General features: G+C 45.1%; 1 protein-coding gene across 3 annotated transcripts in view; it reads left to right on the forward strand.

Moving 5' to 3' along the window:
* The window catches only part of ABL2 (ABL proto-oncogene 2, non-receptor tyrosine kinase), a 366300-nt gene extending 353907 nt beyond the window's left edge, over positions 1 to 12393 (forward strand). Inside the window, exon 11 of one of the 3 annotated variants that reach the window (XM_078642987.1) lies at positions 8999 to 12393. In XM_078642987.1, coding sequence (XP_078499113.1) covers positions 8999 to 10698 — 1700 coding nt within the window. In that variant the 3' untranslated portion in view covers positions 10699 to 12393. The remainder of the gene's footprint in view (positions 1 to 8998) is intronic. The other 2 variants (XM_078642995.1, XM_078643005.1) reach the window with 2 other exon arrangements.
* The last annotated feature ends 842 nt before the right edge of the window (positions 12394 to 13235 follow it).

The following is a 13235-nucleotide window of genomic DNA, read 5'->3' on the forward strand; positions in this document are numbered from 1 at the left end:
CCCAGTCAACTGATCTGGGTTTAATCCATCACCGTTCTTTAGCTCACTCCGCCACCCCAGCAAACACATTTTCACTTGTAAAAAAATTAACAATGTTGGGTTTCATTTATAAATATGGACTACATGCTTGTTGTCTTTCGTGTAAGTCTGTGAACCCTTAGAGGTCAAGTTGCTCATATAGCCATCGGCATGAAGCTTCAGGCGATATGAACACTAACTTCCCTTGAGATCAATGTACATTTACTATATATATTGGTTTTTGTGTCTTCATGTAGTGCATACATGCTGGAAAAATGTGTTTCAAAGCGGACAATATAGCATAACAAACACACGAGCAAATTAAATGAACTGTACAAAATACAGAGAAATATAAAATGTAAGAACAATGAAAATTAATATGCACTATATATGTATGTATAATTTATATTAAAAAAACTTTTCTCCAGTGACTCCTATATCTCAAATGCAGTCCTGCTGTGTTAATACTTCAAAATGAGGTAACCAGCACATTTTTTTAAGGTGGGCATAAGAAGCATGTCTATTTCTGACTTTATATGATCCCTATTGTTACATAACAGGATATTGGTTGGCATAATTTAAAGAATACAATGTATGGAGATCGAGTGAAGGAACGAGGCAGAAGCGGTCGAGTTGCTAAAAAACGAACATATCCAGTTCAGGAGCAGACCAACGACAACATATGCCCGTTCTAAACAAGTTTTATAAATATCGGAGATACACCACAAGTGGGCAGTTATCCGACAACCAAATAACCAAGGAACCCCATCAAAAGGAGCTCTCGTTACAAGAGAGAGCTTAATATTTTTGTACCAACAGAAGGGCCCCAAGGACCATAGGTGTAGTACCAATAGAGGGAGACCTTAAGGAGACCCCACCCTTGAGCGACTACAACACGGCCCCAAGGATACGGTATATTCAACCGTTCCCTGAAACCCCAGAAACAAGAAGTCCTGAGGAAGGTGCCACGATATTGAGTGACAAGCACCGAAACGCGTCGACGCACTGTTTTGATCCAAAAGAATCCAACTAGGGCCAGACAGAGTTGTAGATGGGCATTAGATTTCTCCATCACTGCTAGAGAAAAATTAAATTGTCTATGGCCATTGGATCTTCTCAAATATAGTGGCAGAGATACTAAGCAGGCCACTCAAATATAAGGGGTTTTTTGTATTTATGTTCAGTCTGTCGTCTATTGTGAATACATCTTGATTGCTTTTTCATTTGTTGTGTATTATAACATTGTGTTGATGTAACATTGTCTAATATTAATTCTTAACCCACCGAGATATTTTATCTTGGCTTTTAATTACTTTGGATGAATTTTACCTTGTTTTTATTGTTTATATATATGTAATTCGAATAAATCTAGATTGTTTAACAAGACTATTTCTTTGTGGAAACCCATTCTTATGCTTGTCGGAATACCTATGACATACTGTGACCTCTACTTGTATCACAAGAAAGGCCTGTGTGGGAAATAGACTATTCAACCCCAGGGATCCCCCCTTTTTGACTTACTGTCTTTCTACCCTGTTCCCTGGTGAAAGTGGGGTACCCTCTCTTTTTTGAAATAATTTAAAGAATTCCTTGCATTGGGTTTGCTAGACCTGTAGAAGAGTTAAATAGTGATGTCCCAATAATCAGTAGAATCTACTGGTACGTAGCATGTGTATCTCTAGATTCAAATGCTCTTCATACTTCTGCCATCTACTATTGGGCTCAGACGTAAGTTTTTGTTTAAAGAGGTCTTTTGAGTCAGTGTGTCTAGTGACTCCTTCCTTAGTAGGCAGTAGGCACGGTCACGAACTACATTGTTAGATTATTTTTCCCCGCTAACAGGTTTGTACGTATACTGACGGGATTCCTGGACATGCCATGTTCCACAGAGTTTAAGGCCCTCGCGGTTCTGCAATTCACTTCCACCTTTGATAAAGACTCTTCGATACTAGTCGTCATTTTCTACTGTTTTCCCTCCACACCGATCCACTTTGGAGACCGTTGTACAACACTGGGTCCAGTGCCCAGTGCCTCAGGCTTTCGGTCTTCAGTGTTGTATAGAATTGATCCCTGAAAGATGGTGGAACGGGCACCTTTCAGGAAATACCTTCGCTACCACTCTAAATATACTTGGGACGACCACCATAGCATCTACAATCTTTGTCTATCTCCATAACGTTGCAGAGTTTGCTACTGTCTCAGCTTGTGGTGCAAAAGACTTTCCATTATCAGAGACACTGGAGCTGGAACCACATCAGAATGCACAGATGACCTACCAAAGAAGCCCCAGATATCTTCAGGAAACCAGACCCCCCTCGAGGCAAAGGAGGAAGAAGGGGATGAGTCTTCGGGTTTCCTACCTCACCAACCCCTCAACAAAAAAAAGGCAGAAGGGGCTCCTTCCATTTAAGCAGATACTGGCCTCTACATAAAGACCCCCCCCCCCCGAGTATGGGCCATGGCGACACATCATCATCCTCCTAAGAGGCCACACTTCAAGCCAGAGCACGGATTTCAAGAAAGTTGGCCATGCAGTCCTGTGCAAATAAACAATTGCTACCTTCTGACTCCGGTCGACAGCTAGTGAAGGCATCAGAGCCAAGATGGGATCCACCAAAGGCATTATTACCCCAACCCCTCACATCAGCCTTCGAGTCCAAAGAGAGATTCCACCACCAAAAACCATCAACACACTTTGAAGCCGAAGGCAGTGTCAACAGATAAAGGTTTCATAGGTGGATCTGATGACTAAGAGAGCAATAGTTGAGAAGCTGCAGGAGGAGCTGGGTGAGAGGTAAAATCTTTGCCGTGGCATTTCTCCCCTCCCCCAAAGACTACCAAGCTTTTATAAAGGAAAAGGAGGCTTGCCTTCGAAGAGGAACCTACTCCAGATATCAGTTTGCAGCCCATACCAGCACCCAAAAGGCTCGACAACGGCTACTAGCCTTTCTCTCCCTCCCACACCTGCAACATCCCCGGCCCTACGTGCCTCAGTGGTCTCCACATGTTTGCTCAGATACTGAAAGCCCCTACGCCCCTCCAGATAATTGAGGCCCCACTCCACCATCAACCTAGAGACGATCCATGAGAAGATAGACATGATGAGGATCCAGACCCAGAATACATTCAACTCAAGGGTTTGCCCCCTGATAATACTAAACCATAACTTGGGGTAATCCAACAAGTGACTGCCTAACACAAAGTAGATATGCACATCATGCCAGAGGAATAGGATTTCCTGGTGCAAGCACTCTAAATTAGTACAGTCTGCAGCATTCCTCCCTTTGCTTAAGGGAATACTTTTGCCACTGACACTTATGGGAGGCCTTGCAAGGTTGGTGTAGCTACAACCAGAGGCAGAAAAAAGTGAAACCCTCTCCATTAAACCCCATGTATATCAGGGGTCATGTTCCCCCCCAGAAACCCTGGTGATGCACATTGCTCATAAATGGTCCTCTGCCCAAGCCAAAGGCAATGCCCCACTACCTAAGCAGGAGAGTAAGTGCATTGATGCAGCAGGCAAAAGATTAGCAATCATGGTAAATGCTCACTGGCGTATTTCTAATACTGTGGGTCTTCGAGAGTGCGAGTGAGTGACAGGGCTCAGTAGGAGGAGATAGATGAGCTTCCACATCTCCCTGACTAATTCAAAAACAGGGAGGTAGAGAGAAAAACATTTCTTACCCCACTATAAGCTGCACCCTTGGCTGCTAGGAAATGGAATACCATTATTGTACTCCATCACTCTTAACTTTTCATATCCGGCTTTAATCCACAAATCCAGCCGCTTCTCATCACCCTGCTATGCAATTGGAAGAACCTCTTTGGTTCCCAGGTTGATGACGTAGGGAAAAAATTACAAAAGGACAGCAATATTGCAAAGTCAATAGGTGCCCTGAGAACCCCAGCCGGCCAGAGTTCCTTTCGTAAGCAGCAGGGCAAAGAAAAAACTGCTTCCCCATATCAAACACAATCATACCTAAAACAGCATCATATTATCCCGGGTGGTATGGGTGGGGGGGGGGGTACATACAGTGGTAGAGGGTCCGGGGGATGTTGCATGATATCGTTCCACGCTGGGAAGAAATCACTTCAGACTAGAGGGTTCTTGAAGTCATTTGACTCAGTTATGGTCTAGAACTTCTTTCAACCCCACTAAACACCTCATCTCTACTCCCCCCACACAGGCACACACACCATGAGCTTAAGTGCACCTTCTTCTGATGTATACTTCTAACCGCACATTCCTCACCTTATGGCTAATCCCCAGGCATCAAATCAGGCTGGATCCGAAAACTTATGGAGTAGTTGTCTTAATCACCGCTAAGGGGTGTCATGCTACTCCATGCTACATCATACACTCAGAAGTGATTAACAGAGTTGCATATTAGTGGTACCTATGCGTGCCGACATGTTCCTTTCTTTACACGCTTTCCGATGCAGATCCGGAACTTCTGCCTGATCTTTGTCCAGATTTTTCAACTACATTTTATCCAGTGTGCAATATAAATGCCCCCTAAAACCACAGCATTCAAACCGTGCAGGGACTGTGTCAAACATGTCAATTGGTAGACTCTCACAAAGTCAGTCTATAGTGCCTGGGGTCAGACCAAGGCTTGTGGCAACTGCACCTAGATGAACCAGAAGACCATATGGAAATGCAGAGCCAAACTGCATGTCACCAAGTCACCAAACAAAAAAATCTAAGTTTGAGCCTGTTTCCGACATTCTGAGGCTCAGAGGACACAAGGGTGTCTGGGTGCCTCCCGATTTACTTCAGAGCCGATTCGAAGTCTGATACTGCGCATCCTGAGTTTCCAGGTCTGTTGGGTACGTCGAAGCGAGTAGAAGCCTTCAGGGAGGCAATGCTGTGGGTTTTCTGCTCATTACCGGCTCCCTCTGGCACTCCTTTGGGTCCCAAGTATCCAGAAGGGGTCTCCAGTTGGAATTCAGCCGACCGGTCCGCCTTCGGCATAGTCTGTGGCCCTTGGACCCATATCAAGTTCAACACAGACTCCAGTGCCAGCTTCTGCTCCAGCGCCATTCCTTGCCCTGGTCCCGCTCACATCAACATGAATACTGATGCAGTCTACACCAAATGAGGCTATCATACTATCCAACTCTAAACTGAATCTGCTGCGACCTCGACTGATGTGCCAAGTGTGAGCGTTGCTCGGCCTCTTTGCAACCCCTCTGATTCTGATACCTTGCCCTTTCCACACAGTAGGGTCTAGACCCCTCATTGTTTTGGCACGGTTTACAAAAATGACAACTATGATGACAGGGTTGATTATGTTCCCTTTTAAGGTGAGGACAACTAGTATGAAGAGTTTCAGGATGCCAGTGGGTGTGACACTTCATCTTATAGTGGCCTTTTGTCTCCCTCATGTCCTGCTACGTAGAAAAGCTCCTCCTTTGCTATAGTGATGCGTAGGACAATTGCCAACAATGGTAGTTCTACAACCTGGCTAGCATCTGGGCTAAGAGCTGTTCACTGCGGTTCATTGATGTGCAGGTTGCTAATTGCCTCTCCCTGCACCTGGCAATCCTGTCTTCTTAACACAGCATCCAACACCGCAAAGTCTAGTGGTACAGGCATCCACCAGCAAGGTCAACCGTAATGCCTTCCCTACCACTTCTCCAGACTGCGAACCCAAAGGAATAGAAAAGATAATTTTGTCCTCTACAACCCTTACTCTGAGATCAATCAATGCCAGTTGTCTCCCATGCCGCTGCTATCATACCCTTAGGGTTATGGTGGCTGAAGTATTACCTGCCATTCCGGATGACCTTCAGGCATCTCTTATGCCGGATATTTAGGGCGGACCATCGCAATGTGGCAAATGATGCGATATGCTCACGACTTGATACAACAAAGTCTTGGACGTGCCAAGGGTACTTGTGAGGCCCTCCAGCATTGTTCCTGGCTGAGGTCCATAGGCTGCTCTAGGTACCTCCAAGCATCTTTAATAGACATGACTTGTGCTGGGTATCGCCTTTTCGATGAAAAAGCAGACTCTGCCTTAGAGCATTTCAAGGAAAGAAAAGCCCCAGCATGTTCCTTAGGCAGTTACAGCACATTTACAGAGGTTGGGGGTACCAGTCTTCTCCTAACCTAAATGACTGGCTGTTGAAGGTGGGCTCGTCTCAGTCAAGCCGTTAGCCAGCTCCAGACGACAATGGAACGATTAACATTGCTGGAGCTCACTAACAGATAGAAGTCATTTCTGACTCCTTCGTATTTGCTCCTTTTCCATGGAGCCATTCTGAATACACTACGATTTTGTACTTTTTACCTGGAACAGAGAGTCCAGGACATTCAGGCTATAGTCTGGACGAAACTTGACAGACCTAAAGGGGTTTGTAAGTGTATTACAAGGTTAGGTAGCACAATCACACCATATAATACACCCCATTTCCTCACTCAACTTAATTGTAGCTTTTGAGTGTTTTAACTGGCCTCCATGTGTCTGTTCTGCATATTTCTGAAAATTGAACGTTCTGCCTTACATGGAGTGCGCTCCATCCCCAGTGGCATGGAAAATCACAATTTAGTTGAGTTTGGTAGAATTTTACGCGTATGTTCGATTTTTGGATGCTTTAGGTATTGTCACAGTAAGATCATATTTACAAACTGCTTATTTAGTTTGCTCGTAATGGATATGCAAAATGATCAAAAAAATAATGTTAATATAAAAGTGGATACCTTGTGAAATATCTTGCTCTCCTTCATTGGTATCTTTGTCCTAGTGCACGTCTCTGCCTAACATGCAGTTAGGAAGACGGACCTATCCCCGTCTTCTTGAATCTGTGTAACTGCGGGTAAGAGTTGGTGGACCAAGACTTTCTTAAAAAAGGTTCATTGTGGACGGACCCTAGTATAAAAGGAAAGTGGACTCAGTTTTTCTTTGTGAAGTTCTGTCTGATTGAAATGTAAAAATAAAATAAAAGGAAAACCATGTTCTATTTTACTGTTGTAATTTCGGTGTGCAACACGTCCTCCAATCCACAGGAATCAGTCAAAAGCGATATAAGTGTGTCATTGATGCACATAATTAAGATGGTTATGTTAAAGAAACCTTCCTTTGCAGTAGAGCATTCAGATTTTTGGTTTTAAAATTGTCCTAGAATAAATCATTTGTCATTTTAACTGTAGCAAGGCCGGTGGCCCCTTGGCTGCCATGGAATTTCATTAGCCCCAGCACTAAATGCCAATTTACTATTGGGACCACTGAATCTAGTAATTCAAGCTATCAAATTAGCTGTTAATTTAAACCCCAACTTATTGCTGAAGTCGCATTTCAGGTAACTTTTAATGCAAGGGTGATTTGCTTGCTCCAAACCTAAAGTAGCCACTTCTGATTAACTGCAGCAGTTGTCGTTCCAGATATACTGCGGTCTCCTGCTAAGAGGTGTACAGCGCTCCCAGGAAGGGAAACATTGGGTCTGCTTGAGGGAGGAGGCGTGACCTCCTCCTAACTGGATGGCCCTGGGGCGATGGCCACAGATGTCCGAGCTTCAAAGGTTCTACTGCCTTTGAGATGCAAGTGTGAGTCACACCTTAATTTGCCCGTAGGTAGACAGAGAGGACAAACCTTTTTTTAGACTGGTTTTCAAGGAGAGGTGACTCATTATACTGAACACACCTTAAGGGTGTGCCCATGGCTCAGTCCCAGGGAAGTAGGGTCCGACATCTTGGATTTGGGCATTGAAATGAACTGTGGGATTTTTTGGTGCCAACCCCACAGGAAGTGATCTAAAAGTGGGTAAACTTGCCCTGATGGAATTGTAGCCACATTTGATGGTAAGTCTTCCCGATCCACATACTTGAAATTGGCATAAAAGTTGGCACCCTTTGGTTCTAGCTTCCGAACACTGCTGCACTCCAAGAATAGAAGGAGAGTGCACCAGCTGAACCTGTGTACCTCAGAAAAATAGGCTGCACCAATTTGGACTGCATCTCACCTGCTGCACCTACTGAGAAAAGACAGGACTTCACAACCCTTGACGAGAGGCCCCAAGGGCTGGACCTGCTCCTGCTTGGGCCAAAACCAATGAGTGGACTACAAGCGCTAGTTGGCTAGCTTCCTGTTAAGCTTCAGGGGCACAAAGCTAAAGAAGCCCTGCACCTCCAAAGTACTCAGCTGACCATTTTGCCCTTCACTTGTTCTGGAAGAGAAAAGTTCCTAAGTGAGAAGTTAACTTTTGACAGGCACTGACCCGGCACCCGCATCCAACCTTGACTTCCATCGTGGTCGGCCTGAAACATAGACTTTGCCTTGGACCCCTGAGTTTGAGGCTTATAGACTACCTTTACGAATGAAAAGCAGTAATATATGGAAACCTTACAGAAATCTTAACTTCCGGTTCACTTATTCTGATTTTTCTCTTTTTGGTATTTAATCAAAGATTAGAGAAAATATTCTATTTTTTAAACTGGATTGGGATTTTTATTGTGATTTGTTTCTTTCTTTTAGACTATTGTGGTACGGATAAATGCTTTACACTTGTTTCCTTTGAGTTAAGCCTGAATGCTCGGTGTCAGAGCTGCCCAGGACTGAGCTATGGTTAGATATAAGGACCCTAACTGGAGCGGATAAATATTAGTGACCTTATTGCTAGGTGAGGTTTCACAACCAATAACCCACTTTTCTCACACTCTAAAAAAGAAAATGTCCTGCTTAGAGTGAGGTGTACTTTTATAATGTTCTTAACCTAAGGTAACTGATTGACTTGATAGCTTCAGCTTAGTAAAGTTTGTGTTTTGAGATTGAGATATTTAGCCTCATGCACAGAGAAATTAACGGCATGTCCCTAGATAAGCTAGCAAGAACATCTTTGATGTGCACTTTTTCCTGAGTTAGTCAAAATAGCACCTAGGCCTTACTTATTTACTTGTATCAGTGAGACAAATATTTCATTGTAACTTTACATGACATTTTTCTTTTTTGGTTAATGATTGTTTTATTTTCTTTGTTAGGTTTTTTCCGGGGATCACAGATGGGCAGTGGTTCACCTGCTCTTCCTCGCAAGCAACGAGAGCGCTCTCCCAGTAGCCTTCTTGATGATGCCAAAGAGACCACCTTCACCCGTGACCGCAAAGGTGGCTTCTTCAGCTCCTTCATGAAGAAAAAGAGTGCGCCACAGCCACCCAAAAGGAGCAGCTCGTTTCGGGAGATGGAAAACCAGCCCCACAAGAAATATGAACTAACTGGCAACTTCTCAGCTGCCTCCCTACAGCACGTCAACAACTTTGCCTTCTCCCAAACACAACACGATGGGAATTTAGCCCCTCCCAAGGGCCAAGGAGGGAGCATTGCACAGAAAAACTTTACCAGTGAGGATGCTGGTTGCAGCAGCAGTACTTCTAGTGGGACTGGTTCTGGTGGTGGGTGGTCGGGTATCACAGGCTTCTTCACACCACGTTTAATTAAAAAAACACTTGGCTTGCGGTCTGGGAAATCTTCCAGCATTGAAGACACTCCTAGCCCCTTCCCCAGGTCCAATTCTACATCCTCCATGTCATCCGGGTTCCCAGAACAGGATAGGATGGCTATGACTCTGCCAAGGAACTGTCAGAGAGCAAAGATGCAATTTGACCGCACATTGTCAACCACCTCACAACCTGATGAATGCAGAGAACAGGCTCCTGATCTTCTTCCTCGGAGGTCAGATGAGGGAACTGCACCAGCCCGAGAGAGATCAAAAACCAAACACCTGCTCCGCGGAACCACAGTTCACACAATTCGTTCCACACCCAATGATTTTGTGACAACAGCTGACAAGGACTGCATTGGACCCTCACTATCCCCCAGGGGCAAAGAGCGCAATGGCAGTGCCCGGCATGGCTCTTCAGGGACTGCCCCAGAGGATGGAGACAGACCTGGGAGATCTTCTCCAGCTAAATCAGTCACTTCCCTTACAACCACTCACAACCACAAAGTACCAGTTGTTATCTCGCCTGGCCTAAAACAGACTCCAGTCGAGGTGCAGCTGGTGGGCACAGACTCTCAGGGGAAAACATTCAAACTGTTATCTGAACAACAGGCCATGGAACGCGACAGGCCCCGTCGGGTGAAACCAAAGTGTGCTCCCCCTCTCCCTCCTGTGGGGCGCCACCTGCAGCAGACACCTACCACCTCTGATCTCGCAGATGAATCTGGACCTACATGGACAGCATCTCAGCAGACAGAACCTGTTGAAAGTTCTAAGAGGACAGCAGTGGGAAAAGCACTGAGACCCCTCCTTCCACCTCCACAGGTGCCATCCCAGACATCTAGCACTACACCATTGAAAATGGCCAATGGCACCGCAGGAGCCAAGGTAGCCCTGCGAAAGACAAAGCAGGCAGCAGAAAGGATTTCAGCTGACAAAATCAGCAAGGAGTCCCTCCTCGAGTGTGCTGTCCTACTCTCAAGTGCCATTACCTCACCCACATCTAATAGCCAGTTGGTGGACACTGGCCATCAACTGTTGGATTATTGCTCTGGCTATGTGGACTGCATTCCGCAGACGCGCAACAAATTTGCCTTCCGTGAGGCTGTGAGCAAACTGGAAGTCAGTCTGCAGGAACTGCAGGTGTCATCCACGGCAGTGGCAGCTGGTACAACTGTGACAAGCCCAGTCCTCAATCACTTATTAACATGTGTCCAGGAAATCAGTGATGTGGTGCAAAGGTAGCTGTTGATCATGACAGGTGTCAATGAAAAAGAAGTGCTCAGTAGCCTGCTGTGCCCTGCATGTGCTCTCCGCTCCTTGGGGCAAATAGGGGCGTAAGTGGATTTCTTGACAGTGCACCTCTTTCCACTTCCTTTTCATGAGTGTGGACTTGTCAATAGAGTGTTTGTGAAGTGTTTGACAGAGCACAGTCCTGAAGTTTACAGGTTCATCTCAAGCTTCCACCGTGGAGTGGGAGCACTGTGGAGAAAAGGAATTTGGGTTCACATTATGGCTGCCCACGATCCCTGTGAGCTTGACTCCCAATCAGCTGTGGTGCCTTGAGCTTGAAATTAAGTTTTGACACTCGAGCTTTATGGGGCTGTAGCCTTGTCATCCCCATTCTAGAGTAGACCTGTAAGCTGATTGCCGTCAGTGCAATAAATAATGGTAGTGCTGATCATGGTATTGAATGAATGGGTTGTGGGAGTTTTGTAGAACATAGGATGGGTTGCCCAGGGGCACATAATTAAAGAACGAATTGGTTCTGCAGCTTGCACATGTGATCCCTGTGCCCTTTTTCATAAAAGTTTAGCATTGGAAAGAGGAAAGTCTCGGAAAGAGCTGCACTAAGGGTTTACATCTGGTCAGTACTAGTGCTGTTGGGGGGGAAATATGTGTTGTCTTACTGAGCAGACGAGAGAATTGAACCTACCCTCCACCCCTTAATCAACTTGTACCTCAGTCTCCTTAAAGGATGTAACCATGCCTTCTTTTCTTCACCATGAGGGATGTGGGATCTTGAGGGATCATGGTGCAAAGACGTGGCATGTCCTCTTATGGCCATGAACAGGAGAAAGGTTTCTCCACCCCCTTCAGCAGGAGTATAGTGTATCTTGTTAAGCTTGAGGTTCAGTTTAATGTGCTGGCAATGCATGATGCTGCTCCATGATCTTCCCATCTCCCTGACCTAGCACCATTCTCTGCAGTTGGTCTGCACTTGTGATTATCCTGATACACTGGAGAACTATTGGGAAATACATTCCAGCTAGACTGTGGTTGGCTGCGCAAAAGTCTTGACCACTGCTTCCCTGCTTGGTGTATATACAGCTCATTCGATCTCAGCCTTGCCTCCTTTATGTGTCACACCATATCTCATGATAGGTTTCAATAACTGCTTCAGTGAAGCTACAGTTCAGGTTCCTTTTAATGCTTATGTCACTGTTTTACTAAACGAGTTACATTTGAGCTGTACAGTGTTCAGAGAAACCAAGACCACAGCTACCCTTCATTTTCTTACTACCTGTGCCACTGCATGGGCTATTGCCATTAGCATAGGAGAGCACGGACACCTACTGGAAATGCCTGGTTTTCTTTATTTTTTATTTTTTTTAGCACACCTGATCAGTCCTGTTTGCAGGCTGTGAAAGTTATGTTCGGGTGCATTACTAGGAATTGAAGGGTGTTTTTGTCACTAGAGTGTCCTCTCAAAGTATTTTGCACCCATTGTTCACTTTGAGTTCTGAGAGAGTTGCACCGTATTGGTTCAATACAGCAGAAGACTGGGTTTGCCTACGCAGCATAGGTGCCTGTAAAGCAGTTTTGCATCCACCACCAAATCAACTAAATATGTTGATCACAGCTGCCGTCAATTTCTGCAGCAACTGTCATGTTATTCACAGCCATCGCATAACCTCTAATAAATGCATTTACATCTCAGCAGCAGTGTAGCTGTCACTCATTGAACTGCCCACACTACAGATGCCACTTGTCCTGTTAGACCCAACAACAAACAGTAAAGCCTCCACTGAATTGGTTAACCTCATAGCAACTACATGGGACCACTACACACGCTGGCACATCGCCGGCGCCACTTAACATATTAACCTCATACTTCACAGCAACTACAAATGGAGGTCAGAGAGCTAACCTCCAATCAACAGCCCTGCCTGCCCTAAACTAGTTGCATTACAGCTACATTACCTCACTGTTTTTTCTAAATGAAAGCAGTCAATGGCCATCTCTGTATGTTATCCCACAGCAGCAGTATTTGTTGCGCTTAATGATTGACCCCCACCACAAAAGTACATGCTCCAGTCACCTGGTTACACCCCACCAGCAGCACTGATTCAGTTAAGGAGATATCTTAAAGCAGTAGTACAAGCCACACACTGACATCATTAACCCTGCAGAGTTAAAAAAATGAGTTTCCTCAAAGCTATATTCAAGGTACATTACAGTTGCCACTCAGCATTGCAATTTTGCCGCTCTACATCCTGAAATGGAACAGCCGATATACTATAATTACAGATACATTTACTACAAGGTACTCTGTGATTACATTTTTGGTACATTGCATACTATGCTCACTGCTCGGTACATACCCACTCAGCTGCCAGATAGAATGCATCATGCCTGGGACTTTTACTGCCAGACAGGTCCAATACCTGTGATGAGTAGACTTTGCTGGATTATTGAATGGGCAACTGGTTATGTTTCAATTTGGGTGTCTGCATATGTTTTAGCTACTCTGTTGTAGCATGCCAGGAACACTTCAGTTA

The sequence above is a fragment of the Lissotriton helveticus genome, chromosome 1_1 (assembly GCF_964261635.1).
Source record: "Lissotriton helveticus chromosome 1_1, aLisHel1.1, whole genome shotgun sequence".
Lineage (NCBI taxonomy): Eukaryota > Metazoa > Chordata > Amphibia > Caudata > Salamandridae > Lissotriton > Lissotriton helveticus.